Below are 21,517 nucleotides of genomic sequence, written 5' to 3'. Positions count from 1 at the left end.
ACAGATCTGCATGAGCATCTTTTCCCTCCCCTTCCCTCTCTCATTTCCCAGAAGGGCAGGGACTGTCTTGTAAGCAAGGCAGCCCTGGAGAAAACGCAAAAGGGTTGAAATGCCTGACCAGCCATAAACACACAGATTTGTGTGAAATACTCTCTCTTCTAAGACTCAAACTGATTCTCCATGCAAGCAGAGCAGGCTCATAATATTCCTAGCAGAGATCCCGAATCCACTGCGCTGCTCCGTTCTCCACCGTTTTCCACTGTGCTCTTTGCATTTTTGATTTTTCTGTATGCAACAATGAAGTGCGGAGATGGAAGAGCTCTCAATTCCCCTTTGTTGAAGAACTCTTGGCACAAAGGCAGCAAAACAAAGTTATCAGAATTTAAAAAATCCTGTCAATCTCCCTCTAGCATATTGACCTTCCCTTTTCAGAGCTTTTGTAACAGCACTTCTGAATCTCTGCTTCGTGGTATCCAAGTTAATTAAACTCTACTACAAAAAAAATTTCAGAAGCCAAGTTCCTCCCTTCCTGTACAGCTAAGAACCTAACTGAAGGTCAGGACATTCTGAAGTTTTCTGCCATCACCAGATTTGGGAGCACACGGGAACGTTACATACCTGTTGGTTCTGAGTTTTCAAGACGGTACTTTTTTGTTTGTTTGTTTGTTTGTTTGTTTGTTTTTGCCTTACTCCTGTTCCGCCTGCCTTGCTCATGCATCCATCCAGTTTATGCTATACCAAGCACTATGGCAAGGTTAGCTTTCAAGCAACGTCTTGAATTATTCTATCACCACAAGTTAAAGTTTGCAAAAATAAATGCCTGTTTGCATTCCTCTTTCAGGATCTGAAAGAATCTACTCAAGAGTCAAGTAGAAATGTAATACCTTCTTTTTATTCTCAGAAGACAAAAACCACCGGCCGAAAAACTATTTCCATTCTGGCACAAACTTAACAGAGTAGGTCCAGCATTTTAACAGATCTTATTATGGGAAAGAAGTGTCAATGAAGTTGTAATCAAAGAATTTTAAGAAATAAATGCAAAAGCTCTCCATTAACAATAAGCACCTTTATTGACCGTCTTGCCATTCAACACTCATTTCATTCAATCTCCTAAACTGCCGAACTACAGTCCAGTTTAGCATTTAAATAAAAAGAAAGATATTTCAATTTGACTTGTACAAAAAGTGGTATACCTGGGTGGCACAGAAGTAAAGTACTATTTAAAAAAGCCAGACACAAGCAATCGCTACCTGTGGTTTTGAAAATTAAGCCCCATATATTTCGAAGTCAAAATTAACACATATCCTCCATATGATGTTATGCTTGTGAAAATGCCTACAAAAATCTGTTTGTTCAGAAGGCAGAGTGGTTGGAAAGTATTTCCTATTTCACCATTTAACAAATGACATCATTTCACAAAAACCACTAGGCAGCAGAATATTTCAGATAAATTTCACACATTAAAAAAGAACCCAACACCGTATAAGTATCCCAACAATTTCAGTAGGCCAATAGACTTCAGCACAGCAACAAATCTTTGTAGTACAGACTAAAATTTAGCTATACATCATTTGTTACAGTATTTAATTCAATGCTCAGGAAATTTAAAGATTGAATACACCGAGGAACCTAGTAGTCAGATACTGGTTAGTCCCACTTTTTGTTTTTCCTTGCTATTTTTACAGTATGTCGTCTTCCATCTATGTTACGAAGGGTATGCTACTTCAGTGTTTAAAACCTCTGCAAAATTGATTAGCAAACTGTTTGAGAAGCAAGAAAATCACCTTTTATAAAGAAGACAATTTTTTTTTTTTGCTATCTTCTTCTGACCTTAATATTAAGCTTCTACTCAAGCCAGTAAGAGTAAATTAACCAGAGCTATTTTGCTGCAAGGACACCAATTTCTACGCCAACATGAGTATTTAGGCAAAATCATTTACCTTACAAAGTTAGCGCTTCGGTGTAAGTTAAATTTCTTCTGAAAGTCCTATATCCTACACAAGGTAAGTTTTTCAAGAGTATCCAAGGAGAAATAAAACTCTACCTCAGGAAATAATAAGAACAGCTGCTGAAATAAATCCTTCATAACACATGCAACATGGCATTTCCTGGAAAGGCAAAAGTCATGGGTTTTTTTCCTTTAAATTTCCCCCTTCTGCAGGACGGGAAGATATTCTAATGAGCAAAGTTCATCACTATTACAAAATAGTGTTGTCTCCTCATGTCAGTTAGACTTAAGGTCTTTATCAGCATAAAGCATCTGTATGAAAGCTGAGAAAGGGAATTCAGTTTGTAGCAGAAATTCATTTATACCCATGCACAATCTTTTTTTCCCCACAAGAGAAATCCAATGTGGGAAATAATCCTTTAAAACAAGGCCATTAAAAAAAAACCAAACCAAAAAATGAACAGAGCAGTAAAGCCTAAGCAAAGACAGACATACGTTACTGAGACAGCAAACGGGATTGTTAGAAGAGATGAGAAGTTAGACCTCCGTGTGACTTCCACACGGCTGAGATCCTGGTTTTCTAGTCTGCTTGGTTCACAAGGTTCCCAACGCAGAAACAGGCATTAATTTTGTATTCCCCATCCCTGCCTGCGTTTTTAAAGGCAAAGATATGCAGGATGCAGTAAACGTTTCATAAGGCTAATACAACTAAACAGTTGACCAAAAACTTGAGTTCGTTTTGAGAAAAAATTTAGACTAAAAAAATGCAATAGCTTACACGAGAAAGGCAACACGCTTCACTCTTAAATCAACAAAAATTTTTGCTTGGATTCGAGCTCCACATCTCTTATTACACACAACACAGCTAGATCCTCCAGCTACACTTTTCCTCCATTAACCATAACTTAGTGGAGAAAGTCTCAGTGTACGTCCTAGTTGCCAAAGTCTTACTTTGGAAAAAATGTAGCGAGAAACAGTTGCATACAGGTGAAGGCCGATTTCACACTAAAACAAGTCTTACTAATTCCTACGCAATCGGTTTGGTATTCTCTGCAGAGAATTTATACATCCTTTCTAAGATGCAAGTGTTTGTTAACCAGTATTGGGACAAGAAAAAATACAAGTCTTTCCACCCTTTTTATTAAAAGGAGAAAGTCAAATAAGAAACTAAAACAGGTATAATAAAAATTTCAATCTTACTTCACTGCGGTACTTAACATTTCTAAAACTAATGATTGTGTCATTTACTAAATAAACGTATCAACCATCCTGAGACATCAAATCATACAATTCATAAATATTCTAACAGAGTAAGAGAGAATTAATCATGGTATACACCCAAAAAGTTAGATGATACATTGATATTAATAAGTTTTTTTATGGTTCCAAATGAGTACAAATGACACAAAGTGAAAATTAAAAAGCAATCAAAGGATTGCTGAAATCAATGACGTAAGGGGAAACAGAGGCTCACCTTAAACCTAATTCACAACTCTATTTTGCTAGTAATCCCAGGAATAATATTTTTTCCATAATACTATGTCCAAGCAGCGTAGCTTTTTTAGTGACTTATTCTTCCGCAAGGGAACTTTCAGGAGACGCAGTAAAACAAGAAAGGCTCAAGTTTTCTTTTATCTCCCTAACAATTGGGTGCACTTTGTAGCAAGTGAGCTCAGTGTAACAAATCCCTTGAAAAAAGGGAAAGGGGAGGGTATGAATGTGATGTTCATGAAGGATACAAGCTTGATAGCCCTAAACCCCAAGGTCTTCCTTTAATTCATAAGATAATGTGGCGCCAGCTCAAAAAAGTAACTATTTCTGAGCCACTCGTTATCGTCTGCGATAGCGAGCGCTGCAATACTGACACGGGTCCCTTGACCTCTCCGAACTAAAATAAGTTATTTGTTTTCAAGACAGACAGCAAGTTCTCCTTGTCATGTCTTCAGGTTGGAGTAGAATTGTAATAATTTTGTTCTACAGTGAGTGATACTTACAAAAGAATAAAACGAATTGGAAGGCCCAGCTTGTATCTGGAAGACTCAAAAACATTTTTGAGCTTTTCTTCATTTGCAGGAGCTTTTCATACCTGCTAAGCCTGTGCAGAAGCTATGGTGAACCATAGCTGATTTTCTTAAAAACAGTCACATTACCTAGGAAAACAGAGCACCTGCTCAATCCCTAATCACATTTGAATTAGATGTTAAATTAAAGAACAATCTCCTATGGTCTGTTTGTGCTACATCAGACCGACTCTCCATTTCTACAATGGAAGCTATTTTTCAAATAGCCACCTAACTGAATAAGCTGAGAAAGAGCACAAAATAAAAAAGCAAATGGTGACAATTTCTACAAAAGAATCTTTGAGAGCATATACGTGTAAGTCCTGATTTTGTTACCCAAACATTTTGGGTCACCATCCATCCTGCAGACCATAAGATACCCTTAGAGATCTTTACTGAAACTATTGCAAAGGCGATAGCATTTAGTGACCCAAACATAAACCCCCCAGTTCGTGGATCCACCATTTGGCAAAAGTCATCTTCGGAAAGGGAACACGCTCAGGATATTATCATTACCGCATGACCCCCTTGATATTGTACAGCTTCCACAGAACAGTTTGTTCCTTAAGCCCCAGAAATGCCAGAGAACCGTCACCTCGAATTATTTTTACAGCTGGAAATCGGCATTTTTTCAGAATTTAAAATAGCTGTAGGTAGACAGAATTAGCAACACTTGTTCTGAACAAAGCAGCATTCTGTTCCCCCTGCCCCCTCCCCAAAACAGAGGCAAAATGCAGTTACTTTTCTCATCACAGCTCCCAGGCCAAGGACACTGAAGCTCTGCAGATTGCAAATTCCTCCACGCACATGACGCAGTGTTATACAATTGAGCGGGGTATCCAGCACAAAAGCATTTACCAAGCGCTGAGAGATTTTACTCAACGCGCACTTTTCCCATGTACATTATGAAGAAATTTAAGGTATTATGCTGCACTTAAGATTATGCAATTTTAATGACAACAAAATCAGTAACATATCAGAAAAAAGAGAAACAGACACTGTCCAAGATTTTTTAAGAGTTCAGTTGAGATAAGACATCTGAGAACTGATGCTGGGCAAAAAAAATAACTTCTAAAAATCCTTTAAAGTTGTCGGACTTTTTTATCAGTGCTTTTAATATTGACGTCCAGTGTCTCTACTTTTTTTGTTAGCCGATCCAGCATATCATCTTGCTCATCTATTTCTGTCTGCAGACCAAGAGCTAGGTTTTTCAGACGACTCAACCCAGAAGACATCTCATCTGTCAACGAAGAGAGGGACCATAAGAAATCAAAGCAGTTGTTTAATGTTTAAATAGACACTATCGGGATTCTCTCTTCTCCCAAACCCTGAGTTAGAAAGTGCTAGTTACAACTGCTCAAGTCTAAGTCTTCTCCCTCCAATAGTGGAAGCACCGATATTTTAACACTTCTACTGCCTTACTACCGGAAATAACCACTTCCTTCTTTTTTCCATCAGAAGTTAACTACAAACGCTTAAAACCAGATTGGACCTTTATAAAATGACATACCCTGTAATGTAGTTTTTACTTTTTTTTTTAACTTATTTTATAGAAAATTGGGTACATCTTTTCTCAGCTCAGTATACAGAATATGCTCACTACCTCAATTGTTTTTCTTTAAACTTCATGCAGAGATATCGTCAACACACTGAAGATTTAAGCAGTTAGCTATTTAACATAGATGGAAAAACCCCATTTCCAGATTTTCTAATTTGGCTACAAGGAAACTATTTTATTGTATGATTGATTGGTGTAAATGCTTCTGAGACTAGTAAGTTTTGCACAGCTTAGGATTAGAACAAATGTGCTTCCACTAACTCTTACACTTGATTATTTCTCTCTGATCTATTCCTTTCTGATTTCTTTCCAATCTCTTCTTTCTAGGTCAGCTAAACAATGACACGTGTAAGCAAAGAGGCACTTTGTATATATGCTACAGAACAAAGGAAGAGAAAGTCAGCTGAATGGTTTGGGGAAGTAATAAAAGACATGCAGCAAATTCACAAATTAAATATTTAGTGCCTTTTGATTCTTCTGTTTTCTGCAAAACGTGTTTATTTCAAAAGCTGCACACAGCTGTAAATTCTCTGGGTCCAAACTGATGTACAACTTAATATCAGAGTTTAACTGTCAGGTTAGTTGAATGCATCTTTCAATATAAGTGGTAAGCTTTTCAGTATCCATACTGGTATAATCTGGATGCCAATTTGAAGCAGTATTTCCTTATTAATATTACTAGTACCCGCTTAAGATCTTTCAGAATGGATGGTTAAGCCTGTTTGTCCCAGTGATATTCCAGTCAACTTATAGGATGATTCAATGAAACATATTCATATCCCGAATGCAAGCATTATGGGATACTTCAGCACCATTTCCTCCTTCAAATGACAGAGATTTGCTAGCACATTCACATTTGGTAAGAATGTTTTTCTTATTGTCAATATATGATCTAAGGGGACTCAAGCTTTTGGTGTGGGTTTTTTTCCCCTGGTCTCTTTGCTCAGGGACAGTTGAAAATCTAACTATTTCTAAAGCACAAGCATGTTGCGGAAGAGTTGAAGTATTGATGCCAATAGCGTATCAGTTTCCACAGCAGATTTATACTATTCCAGGCATCCTAGCCAGTTTGCTTCTCGCTGGTTTCACGTGAAATGCATTTCTAACTCAGATTTGTTATTAATATTTGCAAGCAGTTGACCCACAGACATCCCACAGCGTTCTACCATTCAAATAATGTATGTTTCAATCCAACTTTGGATTCTGCCATGTAAATAGTTTTGAAATGCAAAATACAACCAAAGGATTTTGGTTTTATTATCAAACTTCACATGTGAACTAAAGGAAAAGGTGTTTGTTGGCAATATATTACTTTTGTATTACATCAAACAGCTTCAATTTTCACGCTCACCTAAGTTGTTATCAATTTTCTGGTGGTAAGCTCGCAGGTGTTGGTTCTTCGGATAGGAATCCCGTTGCACTGAAGAAACTAAGTCTGCTTTGCTGAAATCATTGTCTGTTAAGAGTATAAAATACAGAATGTTATATAATGAGAAAGCTAGCAAGAAGAGGCTTTAAAGTTTTAGAAGGGTTATTAAAAATTAGTCTAACCAGAGCTGCCATGTAATCCTGTAAAACATAACCTGTTAGCAGGAGCATCAAACAGTCCAACAACCCTACCTATAGGGCACCCCTCAGATGAACAGTTATCAAGCTACAATTATTAACTTTTGGGCTGCCTTTTGTAGTTCTACTAGGTAGTTGAGAGAAAAAAAAAAGAAAAAAACCCAGCCACCCAACCAACAAAGCAGGTAGGTTGGTAACTTCTACCAGCAGTTAGCATTCCCCCAGGTCAAGCCACCAGAGAGTTATTTCTGCCCTCTATTGGACAGACTTTTAATATTACGTGGAGTGGAATGGAGATTAATGTTACCAAAAAGCATTTCTTTACTTACAGAACTACAACTATAAAGATATCCTGCTGCTTTCTAACTCGTACTAAACTAAATAACTGAACCTCACTTTAAAAAAGGAACAGTTAGTTTGTACATAAAAGTCATCACAGAAGTTAATGTATTGTGAGAATGGGGAACAAAACCAAACCATGTACACTTCCTTGCATGAATCAAATAACTACTTCAGTGTGAAGGGTTATAGTCTGTGTTCGAAATAACGAGGAAAACATCTGAAAACTATGACAATTGACGGTTTAAAAAGAGAACCTCTGAACGTGTAAGTTAACATTTTAGCAAACATAGGACAAGGCTGCCTGCACATTGTGTGGATTCTTGGCTATAGTCTCCTCTGTGCAAATATAAGCACTGGATACTTTTAAAATCTTTAGTGGATATAGCATAAATCCCCCACAGAAAGGGCTAAATAAAATCTGTAACCAAGTAAAAAAAAAAAAAAAAAATCACATCTTCAGTATGGGTATAAAGAGTTTTAAGGGAAACAATTCCCTAGGATTCAAAGCCATGAAGGCTGGGATACATATCTCCAGACATTAGGCAGCAACGTAAGTCAGCAGTTGGGCAGGCTGAAGGGTCTCTGCCTTCACCACTGTGCAAGTTTGCCCCAGGTTGATGATAGACATTCAGAGTAAAATAAAGTTAACAAACCTGAATTATCTAGCTTCCTTAAATTTGGATGACTTTCCTGGTATTTTGACTCTTGTTCTTTACTAGACATCATTGCTTCTTTTAATCTAGTAATAAAGAGAATGAAAAGAAAACATTCCTGTGGACCACAGGCCTCATTCTGAATCTGTTAAACAAGAACAGGTATAAAATTTATCCAAGAAGACCAAATTTGTAAGACCTGACCCAAAATGTTCCTTTAAAATGACCTATTAGCATTTGTCTTCAGTGAAAGCAGAACCAGACATTTTAGTGCTGAAAACAGCATACAGAAACTTTGATATCAAAACCAAAGCTGTATCTTCTGTTTTGGAGGCAACCTATTCCTTTCCTCTAGTGGAGGATGGAGGGGGAAGGGAAGGAGAAAAATCAATCCATGCAGCATTACCAGGCTTTACATAAATTTCTCAGCTGAAGAGAGACAAGTACTGTAAGACACAGTAATTTCACAGCAGTTAAGTTTTATTTACAGCTTTTAATAGAAGCTAGAGAAATACACGCAATATTTAACTGGAAGCATGTCAATGCCACATATCATGATTTCCTGATAAGACTGAAGTAAGCATGATAATTCAGAAGACTGAAGAACTACTTGTGTAATTTTGCGTAACTGTTTGCATTAATTTCCCACAAATACAAAGTTATTCTTACCACTACAAATATAAATAGAAGTAGAAATATTTTTCTCAGAGTTAAAAGAAAAAAGGGAGCTAGACACCCTCTCAGGAGTTTACTTGACAGAATCAACAGATTTTTAAGTTCTGATTTTCTGGTGACATTTCAGAGATGCTGTAGGAGGTAAAGTCCCAAGTAAAATTTTTATTTTACTTACCGACTGTTAGCATAATATTCAGGGGTTCCATTCTGCTCTGGCTTGCTCTCTGGTGGTTTGGCTTTGAAGTAGTTTACCAAGCCCCCCCAAACACTCTTAATGCTATTTATGTGCCTTTGACTAGTCTTCAAGTCCTGGTCCATTTTATCTACCATCTGCTCTGTGCGCTTCAGCGCCTCTCCTTGACGTACAAGCTCCTAACAGATATTGACAGAAAAAGAGAAGATAGTAAAGCCAAGATAAACTGAAACATCAAATATTTTTAACAGACACTCTAAAGGGAAAATAACAGAGTTCCTTCATCTGTGTAGATTATTTCTAAAGGCATACAGTTTCTTCCTCACTCCTCTTCCTCCAGGGCATTTCAATCAAGAATTGCTAGTCAGCCATAGTATTAACCAGCTACAAAATCCTCATCACTTCGCAACGCCAGGTTCCTGACACCTACTACAAACAGCATCCAGGAATTTTCTGTATTGGCCTTTCGTCAGGTTGACATCTGTGTCTCTTCTTGATGAAACAAGCACGGCACCAGATTGGTGATACAGTGAAAATGCAAAGGTTTATGGCAGGGAAATGAGCAAGCAGAACTATTTCTAGTTGCGAATGACACATTCACTGAAAAGGGATACTATTCTCACATTACTGGGGTGCTCCTGGTAATTTAGAAAGAGAATAACCAAAGGAAATAAACACAAATAGACTTTTACCATACTGCAGGAATAATCTTTTAGCTAATACTAACAGTGTAGAATTTAGAAATTCTGATATATACAATTATGTTATTTTCTAATTCAGCAGCACAAATGCTATCCTAAAGTAATCCAAAGATTAATTCTGGCAGGAAAGTTGCCTGCAGCTAAATCAGTACAAAACAAAGAACTTGTGTTCATATTCTCTCGAAACTTTGGGTAACTCTAGCTGAACATGACTTCACCCCCTCCCCCAATAAAGCAGCAAACACATACAATTCAAGCTTTACCATGTGTTAAGCCTAAATTCTTGATTCCTCATTTGTGCTTTTCTGGACAAACAAATCACGCGGCTGCAAGTTTGCAGAAGTGCTGCTGAGAACCCTCTTCAGCATAAGCACCTACTGCAGCTGGCGGATGCTCTCACATTAACTTAGGCAATCGCATTGCTAACATTCAAGGAAACATCCCATTAGCAGGTGACACAACGGACAAGACCTTTAGAGCGATGTCTCTGAGTATAAGCTCTATTCTGAAACAAGTGCAGAAGAATGAAGGAAATGATTAATCGGGATGAAGCGAGCACATCACAAGCAACTAACTGAGTAGACTTTTCGTTTAACCAAGAGAAGAGCTGGAAACTTTTTAGACAGATAAAGATATATAGAAATGCCCCTAATAAGACTTAGTAAGAATTGTTAAAAGCAGATAAAAACACAGCTGAGTCTCAGTATTGTACAGAGAAGGTCTAACTGGGATTTTTTTCTTCAAAAAACAAACCGCCGCCACCCAGAAAATCAGTCCGCAGTACCACAGAGGGATATGCTGCCTCTGAAACAGTGAAAAACTGTAAAAAGAGATATTTCGGGAGACTCTCGGGGGGAAAAAGGAAAACAAGACACACACCCCCCCCCCCCCCACCGCGGAGGTTTAAGCCAACAGGCCTGGCGGCAGGCGGCAGCCGCGGCGCAGCCCCCGGCGCTACATCGCAACCGCCCCCGGGACAAGGCTCCGTTCCCCGCTCGCCCCCGAGCTGCGCTGCCCCGCGGGGCCGCGACCCACCTCGGAGGCGGCCACGCCGATCCGCTCGGACTCGTAGAGGAGCGAGAGAGAGCGGGCGGTGCTGTCGGCGGTGGCGGCGGAGCGACGCAGCACCTCCTGCTGCAGGTACCGCTGCCGCTCGGCGCCGCCCGCCTCCCCGCTGCCCCGCGCCGGCCACGCCGCCGCCTCCTCCTCATCGTCGTCGTCGAAGGGGTTGTAGCTCCTCGGGAGCGCCGACATGGTACCGCTGACAGCGGGTCGCGGAGGAAGCGTCCGCGGTGAGCGCCTCAGGGAGGCGGCACCCCCAGCCCCCGCTCCTCACGGCAGCCGAGCCGAGCCGAGCCGAGCCGAGCCTGCCCCGCCGCTCGCCGCCGAGCCGCCACCGCAGGCCGCGGCCCGCTCCGCTCCTTCCGCCCACAGGTCGCCGCCGCGCGCCGGGCGGAACCAAGGCACGCGCCCCCCTCCGGCGCGAGACGAGCGCGCCGAGCGCCCCTGAGGGAGGGCGGTTGCTGGGAGAGACCACGGCGGCGCGGGGGGGGGGGGGAGGGTGCCGGGCTGGGCGCGCCCATCTGTAGGGCGGGGCCTGGGGACGCGCGGTGAGGCAGGGAGGGAAGGGCACCGGCGAGGGGCGGGGAGGGGAACCGGCCGGCAGTGAAGCCGCCACGGGCGCTGCCATCTTTGCGGTGTGATTGGTGTAGCGTGATCGCGTGCAAGGCAGCGGTCTCGCGAGAAAGGGCGGGGCGGCCCCTTGCTTTCCCCCGCAACATGGCGGCCGCGGCAGTTGCGGCGGCGGCAGCTGCTGCTGCGGCGGCGGCGGCCGCGGCGACCACCACGGCGGCAGCGGCGGCTCCGTCCGCGGGCGCGGGGCGGGGGAGCAGCGCGGGCACCGCGCGCGGCTTCTACTTCAATACCGTGCTGTCGCTGGCGCGGTCGCTGGCGGTGCAGAGCCCAGCGCCGCTGGAGAAGGTGAGGGGCGTCCGGCGCGGCTGCATGTGTGGGGAGAGGCCGACACGCGTGGGGGGCTGCGTCTGGCGGGGGCGGTAGGAGTGTCGCACGCGTGGGGGCTGCGTTTGTCGGGGGCGGAGGGGCGTCATGCGAGTGCGGGGTGCGATCTGTGTGTATGTCACGCGAGCGGAGTCTGCGTGGAAGGGCCGGCGTCACGGGTGCTGTGGCGGGGGGGCATGGGGCCCTTCCTGTGCAGAATATTTGTGCCGCGTGGGTGGGGAGGGTGGGGGTGTCCGTGGCCCCGTCATGACCCCGCGGGGGCTGTGGCCGCGCCCGTGGGAGGCCGGGCCTCGCGTCTCCGCTGGTGCCCCGGAGGATGCCGCGCCCTTCAAGCGGGGGCTGTCCCGTGGCCGTGGGAGCGGGCTTTGGCAGCCCAGCTGTGTCCGGGGGGGGGCCGCCGGGCCTACGGGACGCTCCGGAGGCCCGTCTTGACCGAAAAACACCGTTGCGGCGGGAGGCGTTGGCACAGCAGCCACGGCCGGAGACCTCGGAGCAGCCCCCCACATCCTCCGGAGGAACGTGGGTCCTCACAGCGGCTGCGCGTCCCTGAAATTTGTGGAACATGGTCTTGTAGGCATAATTAGTCTCAGCCTAATTAGAGCTAGTTGCTTTATTCTAGGTATCTGCTTAAATCCAAGCGATGCAATCAGCTCAAGGTAAAATCTGCCTGGTTGAGATAAACCTCGACTGACTGTAGCACCAGACAGGGGGTCTTTCTGTGGGCAGTTCCCCTCATGGGTCTCTGCTGCTGGCACGGGCAAGTGCTGTGCTGTTGCTGGGAGCAGAGGTGGACAGCCTGGTGTTTTGGGAGTTGGCTTCTCTGAGCACGAAGTGCTTGAACTTCTAAATTGCTCCGTGCAATAATGAAAGATGACTAAATTATTGAAAAGCACAGCTCTGAGCTGGTGAAAACTATAGTGCTTGTTCTTGGCTAGCTGTTGCAGGCTTCTTTTCTTAGTTCTTGTTCCGGAAGTCTACCGTTGGTCTGACAGCCAACTGTGAACATTTTTTTTAAGCCTTGCTGTTGATTCACTAATATCCAGGGATATTTTTTCTTTTTTTCTTTTTTTTTTTTTTCTTTTAGTTTGAGGGACTACAGTAGGAGATAAATGATATTAACAGTTCATGTCTAGCTCACTCATGTTATTGCAAATATTAACCTGATGTGGGACACGTGCATCATTAGTTATTTTCCAAAGTTCCTATTTCCTCTGCTGTATTTTATGTTGAGCAAGAGGATTATTTGTGTTGCGTTACAGGTCTTGTAATTCTGAGGTCTGGCAGTTTAAGGACCAGAACCTTAAATTCCACTGAGCATCCAGTAAATTCTTCTAATCCTCTAGGGAAATAGGTTCTTGATTTAGAAATTTCAAAGTTTAAAGAGTTATCTAAATAGGAAGTAACTTGACATTCAAACATAGGTCATTCAAACATAGGTGTTTATTATGACAGCCCTTTTTAGGGAATATTTATTAACATCAAGGAGATTTATAAACAGACAATATGCTTGTTGCATTTTTCCCTTTCTTAACAATTCCATAGGAAAACAAAGTGTTTGGGAGATTTGATATATTCTTTAGATGTGTGTTTGCTGGGTGTGGAGTGAAGTAATAGGTAAGTAGTGAGAAAATACTACTTCTTGAAACTTACTCTGTTATGTTAAAAGGATTTGAGCAAAAGTCATACTCGGCTAGGTAAGAGTTTATCGTTCAGTGCCGTATATGAAGAATGCATTGGTGCAGCTGTAACCAAAGCTCCATCTGCCTGGTTTTTGTTTATAGGAATTGAGTAAATATGATATACGTGCCTGCTGCATATTTCTTGCACATCCAAAATGCCTAGTGAATTAGTGGAAGGAAGACTTTGTTGTACCTGGGATGCAGGAATAAGCTCTGTGAATGTGATGCTCTGAAAAGTTTCAGAAATTCTCTTGAGATGTGAAAACAAGCAAGCAGCTTGATCAAGTGTTGAAGAAAACTTAAATCGACCCATGTGGTGGTAAAAATGTTTGACATCTACTTGAGATTTTTCTGTCTTTTTCTAGTTTCTGTCATTCATCACTCTTTCCTAGCCCTTAGATGCTCTCATTAAGATTGATGACTAAAGGAGGCCGATGTGGCCATCTGTTTTCCAGAAAATGAAAAGACTACTGTCCACTTCAAACACAGGAGGTCTGAATGAGTCTTGAAAACCACAGCCTGGCAGCTCGTTTCTCTGCTGTGAAAATATTTGCCATTGTATTAGTGCTACCCAGGCCTGTTGCTTGGCGTGCTCTGGGGCATGGACATGATGTCTAGCTCTGCTCCATAAAAGAGAAGCTGGGAGCTTTTTGCATTGCTTTCCTGAGGTCTACTGGTGGATTTTTGAAAGACGGTTTTAACGCATGTACTGTTGTTCCCCTGCATTGTTTTGACACTTCGGTTTTGTTCCGCTGTTTTTTTCCTCCACTGTTTTTCAGGTACAAAAACTGCTCTGTATGTGTCCAGTGGATTTCCATGGGATTTTCCAGTTAGATGAACGTCGCAGAGATGCTGTTATTGCTTTAGGAATCTTTCTAATTGAATCTGACCTTCAGGTATTTTTCCCACTTAGGCTAACTCTATTTAACTTGAAAGATTTTGGATGAATTCAAATGTAGTTGTTGAATGAATGAAAAGTTGGTATTTGCTATTCACAAAAATAAATAAAAAGATCAGAGATAACAGATGGATGCAGGCAGGAGGAGAGCACAAGGAAACAAGGACAGTGCTGACAAGTGTGATAGACAGCAGTCATGGCACTGCCGCGGCCAAACTGCTGTTGTGGTGTTTGGTCATCATATCTTAAGGAGAGAAAGGAAAGGCTATTCAGGAGGATTCGCTCAAACCACACGTGTCATTGCGTTCTTCCCCACATGCTTCTAAATGACGGGTATGTTCCACCGTACTCCTGAATGTCAGGTTTGTAATAGGCCTTTTGATGCCTGGCACTAGCCAGGATAAAAAGACAAACAGTGCACATAGGCTGCATTGTATACGAACATCCCTCTCGTGTCTGTCAGCCTGTTTATGACAAGCTGGTTCTCTTCCCTTCGAATTCTGGGCGTGATTTCGTGCAGAGGAAAGGAATGATATACCGAGTCCTAGGTCCAAAGTCAGTAGACCTAACTCTTAATTTGTTTAATGTTGCTAGGGTTTGTATCAGGCCTGAATTTCCTCCTATTTAGTATCTATGTACTATGATACAGCTTACGTGCATATTGTCCTGTTTGCTTTTTTTGTAGCGTAAAGTTTAAATAAGGCAGCTGTATTCACGTTTCGTAGCATTTTTATGATGTTTTCAAAGCCAGCCGTTAATATTAATTAATCCTACTCTATGAGGAAGGAAAGTGCTATCCTTTGATTTGCAGATTAGGAAGCTGAAGTGTTACAGAGGTGTGTTAAGTGACTTGCATAAGGCCATGGGATGGATCACGTACTGAATTGGGACTGGCACTCTGAATTTCTAGCTGCCTTAAAATTATTTTGTGACCTGGCTGTAAACTAATAAATTGTTTGGGGTTCGTCACTGTTCTGGCACTTTTTTCTTCAAGTTTCACGGAGAATGCACTGTTGCCTGGAATGAAAGGATCGGACTTACAGCACTGAATTGGCTTACTTTCATTTGCCTGTGTTGAAATCAGTTTTGCAATATTCAGGAAGCCTGTGGAGTAATCATTAGAAGCGAGTTCTGTGTGTGGTTGATGTAGTCTTTCCGTATGTCTAAAATACCTTGAGATGATATGGTTCAGCTTTTCTTCTCCATTTTCAATAGAGTATTTTCCTCTTTAGCACAAAGATAATGTGGTTCCTTACCTCCTCCGACTTCTGAAGGGTCTTCCCAAAGTCCAGTGGATAGAAGAAAGCACTGCACGGAAAGGCAGAGGTGATGTTTGGGTTTTTTTGATTATTATGGAATGCCAGCCAGGAAATAGACATAACAAAGGTTATTCCGGACATGGTACAAGGGGAGGCGATAGGTCCTGCTAAGTTCTTAGCTCCTGACTCAACAGCCTTTAATATTGATTTTTCTTTAGAAGCAAAGAGGAATCTGAATAGCTCCCAGCTTTCTTCCTTGACTGCTTTGTCATAAATTGCACTTTCCAAATAATTCCGCGCTCAATGTATTTTGTTACTAAATTGGAGAAGATTGTGTAGTAGTTAGAGCAGGAGAGTGGAACCTGAGATTTGTACACTTTACTTTTAGCTTTGATGCTTAGTTGCTATTTAAACTACTTAATTTCTTGCTCCCTTAATTAAAATTAATATAAGACTACTTTTCCACAAGGGTTATTATAAAATTTAATCCTTTTTTAATTACTTGAAAGCCTGGAAAAGTCTTTAATTATTGAAGTTATTCTTTTAACATTTTATGCTGAAATTATGATACTCAGAGTGTACTTCTAAATTTTTTATTCAATACTATGTTTTTCTACAGTCTGTCTCAGAACTGTATGACGTGGGAATCGCTTATGTCTTCTTGCTTTATTATTATTTCCTCTTTCTATGTTGATTCTCTCTAATAATGCTTATGTGGCTTATTTTCTGTCCGTTACTTTGCAGGCTTGCTTCCAGTTGCAGAAAACTTCAGCTTCTGCTTGGTAACGTTGTTATCAGACGTTGCTTACAGGGATGCGTCTCTCAGAGAGCAGGTAGAGTTTATTTTAGTTTGTGCTGGTATAGTACCCAATTCTCCAATGCTGCAGTACTGACAAATGTCTAGAGAAGAGTACACCACAGCTGCTTTCTTTCTTGCAAAGGGATTGATTGCTTTAACGTGCGTATTGTTGCATTATTTTGCTTGTGTTAATTAATAGCCAGGCACCTAGAAGATATTCATAAGTCTGCTGTCACTTCCAGGTGTCAAAGGATGTCCCTTGCTGAGCCCGGAGTTTTAGAATTCAGGTTTTGATACTGAAGTTAGGACTGCTGCAGTTTTATTCTGCTAGTACATACCAGCTAACTGCAGACTTTACAAAAGAAGCTGGAACAGCTTCCTTGGACGCTGGAAGAGGCTGCCCAGGGAAGTGGTTGAGTCTCTATTCCTGGAGGTATTTAAAAGACAGGTAGACGTGGTGCTTAAGGACATGGTTTAGTGGTGGACTTGGCAGTGTTAGGTTAATGGTTGGACTCGATGATCTTAAGGGTCTTTTCCAACCTTAACGATTCTATGATTCTATAAGCTCTGTAAGCTGAGTGAGGGCAATATACTTTAGTCACATAGCTTTAAAAAAAATCTTGTTTACAGAGGTGCTTACGGTAATATTTGCAAGTTTCTTTTGTGTTGTAGTGATCTAATATAAGAGAATAATATCTCTTTACCAAAAGTTGGTTGTGTTTTTTTTTTTTTTAAATGTCTGTCTTGATTACTTTAGATTTTGGATGCAATTCTACAAGTAATGCAGTTCCTGTTGGGAATGTGCCAGACCCCGCAAATGCATGATAAAGGTACTACTGAAATAACTCTTTATATTGTTGCTGTACCTATAACTCCTGTCCTCTGAACTTCTCCTGTGTTTTCTAATTATGAGGATCACTCCTGAAAAGTGAGCAGCTTTTTCTTTCGACTTCTCTTAACACATATTTATTCTGTTTGTTGCTGACTGGTAAATACGGAAGCAAGAGAAGTGTGTTAATTTGCAGTACCTTCATGGTTATTCCTCTGCTTGCACAAATAAGTCTTTGCGAAGCCCATTAGGCTGAAACAGTTTAGTGAAGTGGTAGCAAAACTGTGAAGAGGAAGCCCTAAGTTACTGTTAATACACTGTTATATGTGTTTTTCTTTTCCAGAATATTTATGCAAGTATGCAGTACCCTGCCTGATAGGAATTTCTCGAGCCTTTGGTCGCTACAGCAATTCAGAGGAGGCTCTCCTTTCAAAGCTTTTTCCAAAAATTCCCCCACATTCCCTGAGAGTTCCCGAAGAGCTTGAAGGAATTCGCCGACGATCCTTTAATGATTTCAGATCAATTCTTCCCAGTTCTCTACTCACTGTTTGTCAAGAAGGAACGCTAAAGAGAAAGGCTAGCAGTGTATCTAGCATCTCACAGGTTTGTATGACTTGCTGCGTGTTTGAGTCAGTGCTTAGATGATTTTGTGGTCCTGGTGGAGCTAAGACCGCATTAAGCCTGGATATGCACACAGTCTCTTAACACATTATTTGACCAGATACAGGGATCTTTATTTTGGTTCTGCTACTGAGTTTCAAAATAATTTTGTAGTTTCTGAGCTACAGAATAATCAGTGACAGTTAAACCAACAACTGTACTAATAAGTCTTCACATGGAACAATTGGCAAATCCTATTCCTTGTGTTGTTCTCGTGGAAAAGCATTGTAACGTATATCTGCGAATTTGGGAAGCTGGCACTTAATGGCTAACGTTTTCGGAAGTGCTGAGGATATGTGAGCTCTCACTGGTTTCACCAGGAGCTGTGGATGTTTGTTGTCTTAGGGGAAGAATGGATTCAAATGCTGGTTTTGAAACCACAGATTGCTATTAGCATGGTTTCATACAGTACAGGAGTCATCATTCTGATCTCTTCCCTTTAGTCAAAAGCACTGAACTAGCTTTTTTTAACTTCCCATTTTTGGTTGGAATTGAGCTGTTAGGCCCGGCAATACATAGTTCCTGTTAGTTTTGCTTGAAGCTGTGCTTCATTATAAGGTGTATGAACCATTTTCTGGAAGATTTTTCAATGTTTTATAAATAGTTTGTAAATTATGGCTTTTGTGTGATGTTTCAGGTTAGTCCTGAACGTGGAATTCCCCCTCCCAGCTCTCCTGGAGGATCTGCAATTCATTACTTTGAAGGTAAATTATTTTGCAAAGGAACAGTGTGTGATTTGGGGGTTTTGTTGCTATTTATAGAAAATTGAAAACCAAAATAATTTTGACCCCTTTCTTTGCCCTCTAGAATTCTTATAGTAATTCTCTGGCACATGCCGCTAGGAGTTTGAAAAATTTGGGGATGTAAAGACAGTAGGAAGTTATTATTAACACCACTGGTTTCCAGGCTCAGTTGTTTCTAGCAGGCTTCTGAGAGAGACGTGATTTCCTTACTGCTAGGCTGTGCCTAGTACTGAAGAGCTTAATTCAACTAGGCCAAAAATATTTCAGGAGATTAGGCTGAGTAACTTTGAAAAAACAAATGTTAATATCATGCCTCACTAGACAACTAAATTGTTGGACTAGGGTCTGGAATTTTGAGACCTTTGTGGCACGTTGTATAAATCTAAAACAACTGCTCCATTTGAAGAAAGGTGATATGGGCCATTGTGTAAGACCTGGTAATTTGCTGAAGTGAGAAATAATAAAGGAGACACTGAAGTCAAGTGCTCACTAATGTGTGTTAATTACTGTATCACAAGGCAGAAACGTGAAATATTTTCACGAATTAATATACAAACTCTTAACCACTGAGTTTTGGTAGAGCTCTAGGTGCGAGTTCTGTGTCAAAGCAGGGCTTCAAAATGAACTGTCTTTCATGAATCAGGTGGAGGACTAGCTCTGCATCTGAGGTGGTTTTGTGTCTCTGGTTTTGTCTGGCCCTTTGAGGTTTTTGACAGTTTGGGCATTCTCTGTTTCTGGGTCATTCTCCTCTCCTGAGCACTGACTTAAATTAATTTCTTCCACATTACTTTTCTTTTTACTTCATGTTACTATTTGTAGAGGCATCTGTCTTCCTTAATCATATCATGGGATTGCAGGGTAATTCAAATATCATTCTTAAATTGCCAAGTAGGAAGAGACCTGTTTGTCTGCTGTCTACCCTGTTGAACCAACCTATACTACTTAGATTTTATGGTCTTCATGTTTTGAATTTAAAAAAAAAAAAACCAACACCAAAAACAAAAACTCTGCAGGTTAGATAGCGACTATAGTTGTAGAACAAAAATAATCAATTAAAACTATAGGTGGATAGTGGACAACTTTGTAAAAATTTCAGAACCATTTTAATTGTGTCTCTAGCAGAGTTATGATTATTTTAATCAGGATTTTATTTTCAATACTGACTCCTACCAGATATTTCAGATACAGGCAGCCCTTGTATTATTTCTGATAATATAGTTTGTGATAGTCTTACTTTCTGAAGAGGATGAGTAATGGGCTTGTTTTTATTCTGGCCAAGGCTAATGGTTTAGAAAAAAGGACTGAAAACTTTTTTTTTTGGGGGGGGGGGTGGGGTGTCAATAAATAGTGTTGCTTGAAAGCCTATTAATCACAAGAACATTACTTTAGCACAGGCAGCTGAGTACTTTAAAAAGGCGGAGATGTAATTTCTATAGTGGAAACAGTGCCAAAAGCAGTATGCTTAGCAAGTTGTTTGCTTAATTGAATCTGACAAATAATTTGATTTCTCTTTGCCTTCAAATTGCTGTAGTGAATTGGTGAATTTTCTGTCTGATTTACCAGTAGATTAGCTGAAATGCACCTCTTGATAGCTTGCAAGTTAAAGACTGTACCTGTGTTGGAAATAACTCTTTAGCAGTGACTAAACATTACCATTAAACAAAATTTATATATTCTCTCTCTTCCCAAACTTTTATTCCTGTTATTTTTTTCTGATCAGGTTCATATCTTCCTGATGGGAGTGCACTGGATCCTGATTATTACTTCTCTACAATCAGCTCCAGCTTTTCAGTTTCTCCTCTCTTCAATGGCATTAACAATAGAGAGTTTAACATCCCACTGGAAATGCTCCGTCAGCTGTTGAACATGGTATGTGATGAGTTCTTATGAAGGCTGCAGTGAGATTGCATTGTAGATATTCATGCTAGAAGTAGATGCAGTTTAAGTTTAAGCTTTCAGAATTGCAAATAAAAAGACAGTGTTTGTCTCTCAAGCTTTGTGTCATGTTATTTTTATGGCATTAAACATCATGCTTCAAGAATATTTTTAAAAAGCTCTCATGTGAACCATGAAGAATTTGGAAAATCAACTACGTTTATGCCAGCTTATTCCTGTTTGAGTCTTGCGGACCACTTGATCTGAGGTAACTTATGTGCTGCTAGTTGCTGAAATAGAGGATTGGCTTTTGCTGTGAGAATGAGACCCTTTTCTAGAAGGATTTAGTTGCTGGGAATTCACGGAAGTCACAGAAACTACTGGCCCCGTCTGCTTCCTGCATCAGCTATTTTGGAACTGCACGCAGAGGCTCAAATATATTCATTCTTGTTACAGCCAGAACTTCTTGTAGTCTTAATTTCATCTGACACTTTGCGGTCAAGTGACCTGTGTTTTCTGTGCACAGGCAAAATTGTATTGTCTTCCTATCTAGAGCCATCAAGAGCAAACATCCTTTTTTTTTTTTTTTTTTTTTTTTTTTCTTTCTTCCTCCATAGGTAAAACAGATCGTTGGGGATTCTCTGCTAAAGACCTTAGATGCAGTTGTAGCTGAAGTTGCAGAGGTATGTTTTTAAATTCCTTTTCTAATGACTTGAATGCTTCATTTTTTTGTCTTAATAATTAATACTTGGAAAATTAGTCTTTCACCTATATAAGGTATGCCTTCTCTTTGCAAAGCAATACTAATTTCCTGTTTGAACTGTTCTTTCAGTGGTTTAAATCTAGCCTTGGACTGTGTAAAAATGAGGGGGTGAGGGGGGAATGTTTTTCACTAACATGGAAGGAAATAGTTATTCTCTTAAAAAAAAAAAAATCATTTTCTTACTTCAGCTCTGTTATCCTGCTAAATTACAGCATTGGTTGCCCAAAACTGGTTTACTGTAGACTAAGGTCTTTATTGCATATTACAGTAACATTGTCTTTTTTCATGTAGATAAAA

At 40.9% G+C, this 21,517-nt stretch overlaps 2 protein-coding genes across 14 annotated transcripts in view; one reads left to right on the top strand and one right to left on the bottom strand.

The window, feature by feature from the left end:
* Positions 1–872: 872 nt before the first annotated feature.
* On the bottom strand, positions 873–11,231 carry SNAP29 (synaptosome associated protein 29). Its single transcript, XM_087768614.1, has 5 exons — positions 10,732–11,231; positions 8,978–9,174; positions 8,128–8,213; positions 6,918–7,022; positions 873–5,248 (listed from the first exon to the last, which is right to left on the bottom strand). Exons 1-5 carry the CDS (start codon positions 10,948–10,950, stop codon positions 5,091–5,093), a joined length of 765 nt encoding a protein of 254 aa, XP_087624740.1. The 5' UTR covers positions 10,951–11,231; the 3' UTR covers positions 873–5,090.
* Positions 11,232–11,429: 198 nt separating this feature from the next.
* Positions 11,430–21,517, top strand: part of PI4KA (phosphatidylinositol 4-kinase alpha) — a 65,185-nt gene continuing 55,097 nt past the window's right edge. For 4 of the 13 annotated variants that reach the window (XR_015707141.1, XR_015707142.1, XM_087768314.1 and 1 more), the window contains exons 1-9: positions 11,432–11,676; positions 14,174–14,290; positions 15,525–15,618; positions 16,296–16,384; positions 17,108–17,180; positions 17,523–17,782; positions 18,477–18,543; positions 20,303–20,451; positions 21,075–21,140. Coding sequence is in view for 9 of the 13 variants with exons in the window: in XM_087768314.1 (XP_087624440.1) it covers positions 11,476–11,676; positions 14,174–14,290; positions 15,525–15,618; positions 16,296–16,384; positions 17,108–17,180; positions 17,523–17,782; positions 18,477–18,543; positions 20,303–20,451; positions 21,075–21,140 (1,116 nt within the window). In the remaining 4 variants the exon portion in view is untranslated. Of the gene's footprint in view, positions 11,677–13,496; positions 13,714–14,173; positions 14,291–15,524; positions 15,619–16,295; positions 16,385–16,592; positions 16,784–17,107; positions 17,181–17,522; positions 17,783–18,476; positions 18,544–20,302; positions 20,452–21,074; positions 21,141–21,517 lie in introns of those variants that run through there. The other 9 variants (XM_087768322.1, XM_087768316.1, XM_087768313.1 and 6 more) reach the window with 5 other exon arrangements.

This window comes from Nipponia nippon, unplaced genomic scaffold (assembly GCF_047370975.1).
Source record: "Nipponia nippon isolate SJK-2023a ecotype South Korea unplaced genomic scaffold, ASM4737097v1 scaffold_30, whole genome shotgun sequence".
NCBI lineage: Eukaryota > Metazoa > Chordata > Aves > Pelecaniformes > Threskiornithidae > Nipponia > Nipponia nippon.
Note: the sequence above shows the minus strand (reverse complement) of the source record. Positions and strands in the feature narration are given on the sequence as shown.

Coding starts and splice junctions, on each gene's coding strand:
- SNAP29 (XM_087768614.1), bottom strand. CDS start 10,950: ATGTCGGCGCTCCCGAGGAGCTACAACCCCTTCGACGACGACGATGAG. Junction 8,214..8,977: donor GAATATTATGCTAACAGTCG/GTAAGTAAAATA, acceptor CTTTATTACTAG/ATTAAAAGAAGCAATGATGT. Junction 7,023..8,127: donor AAGGAAGCTAGATAATTCAG/GTTTGTTAACTT, acceptor TACTCTTAACAG/ACAATGATTTCAGCAAAGCA.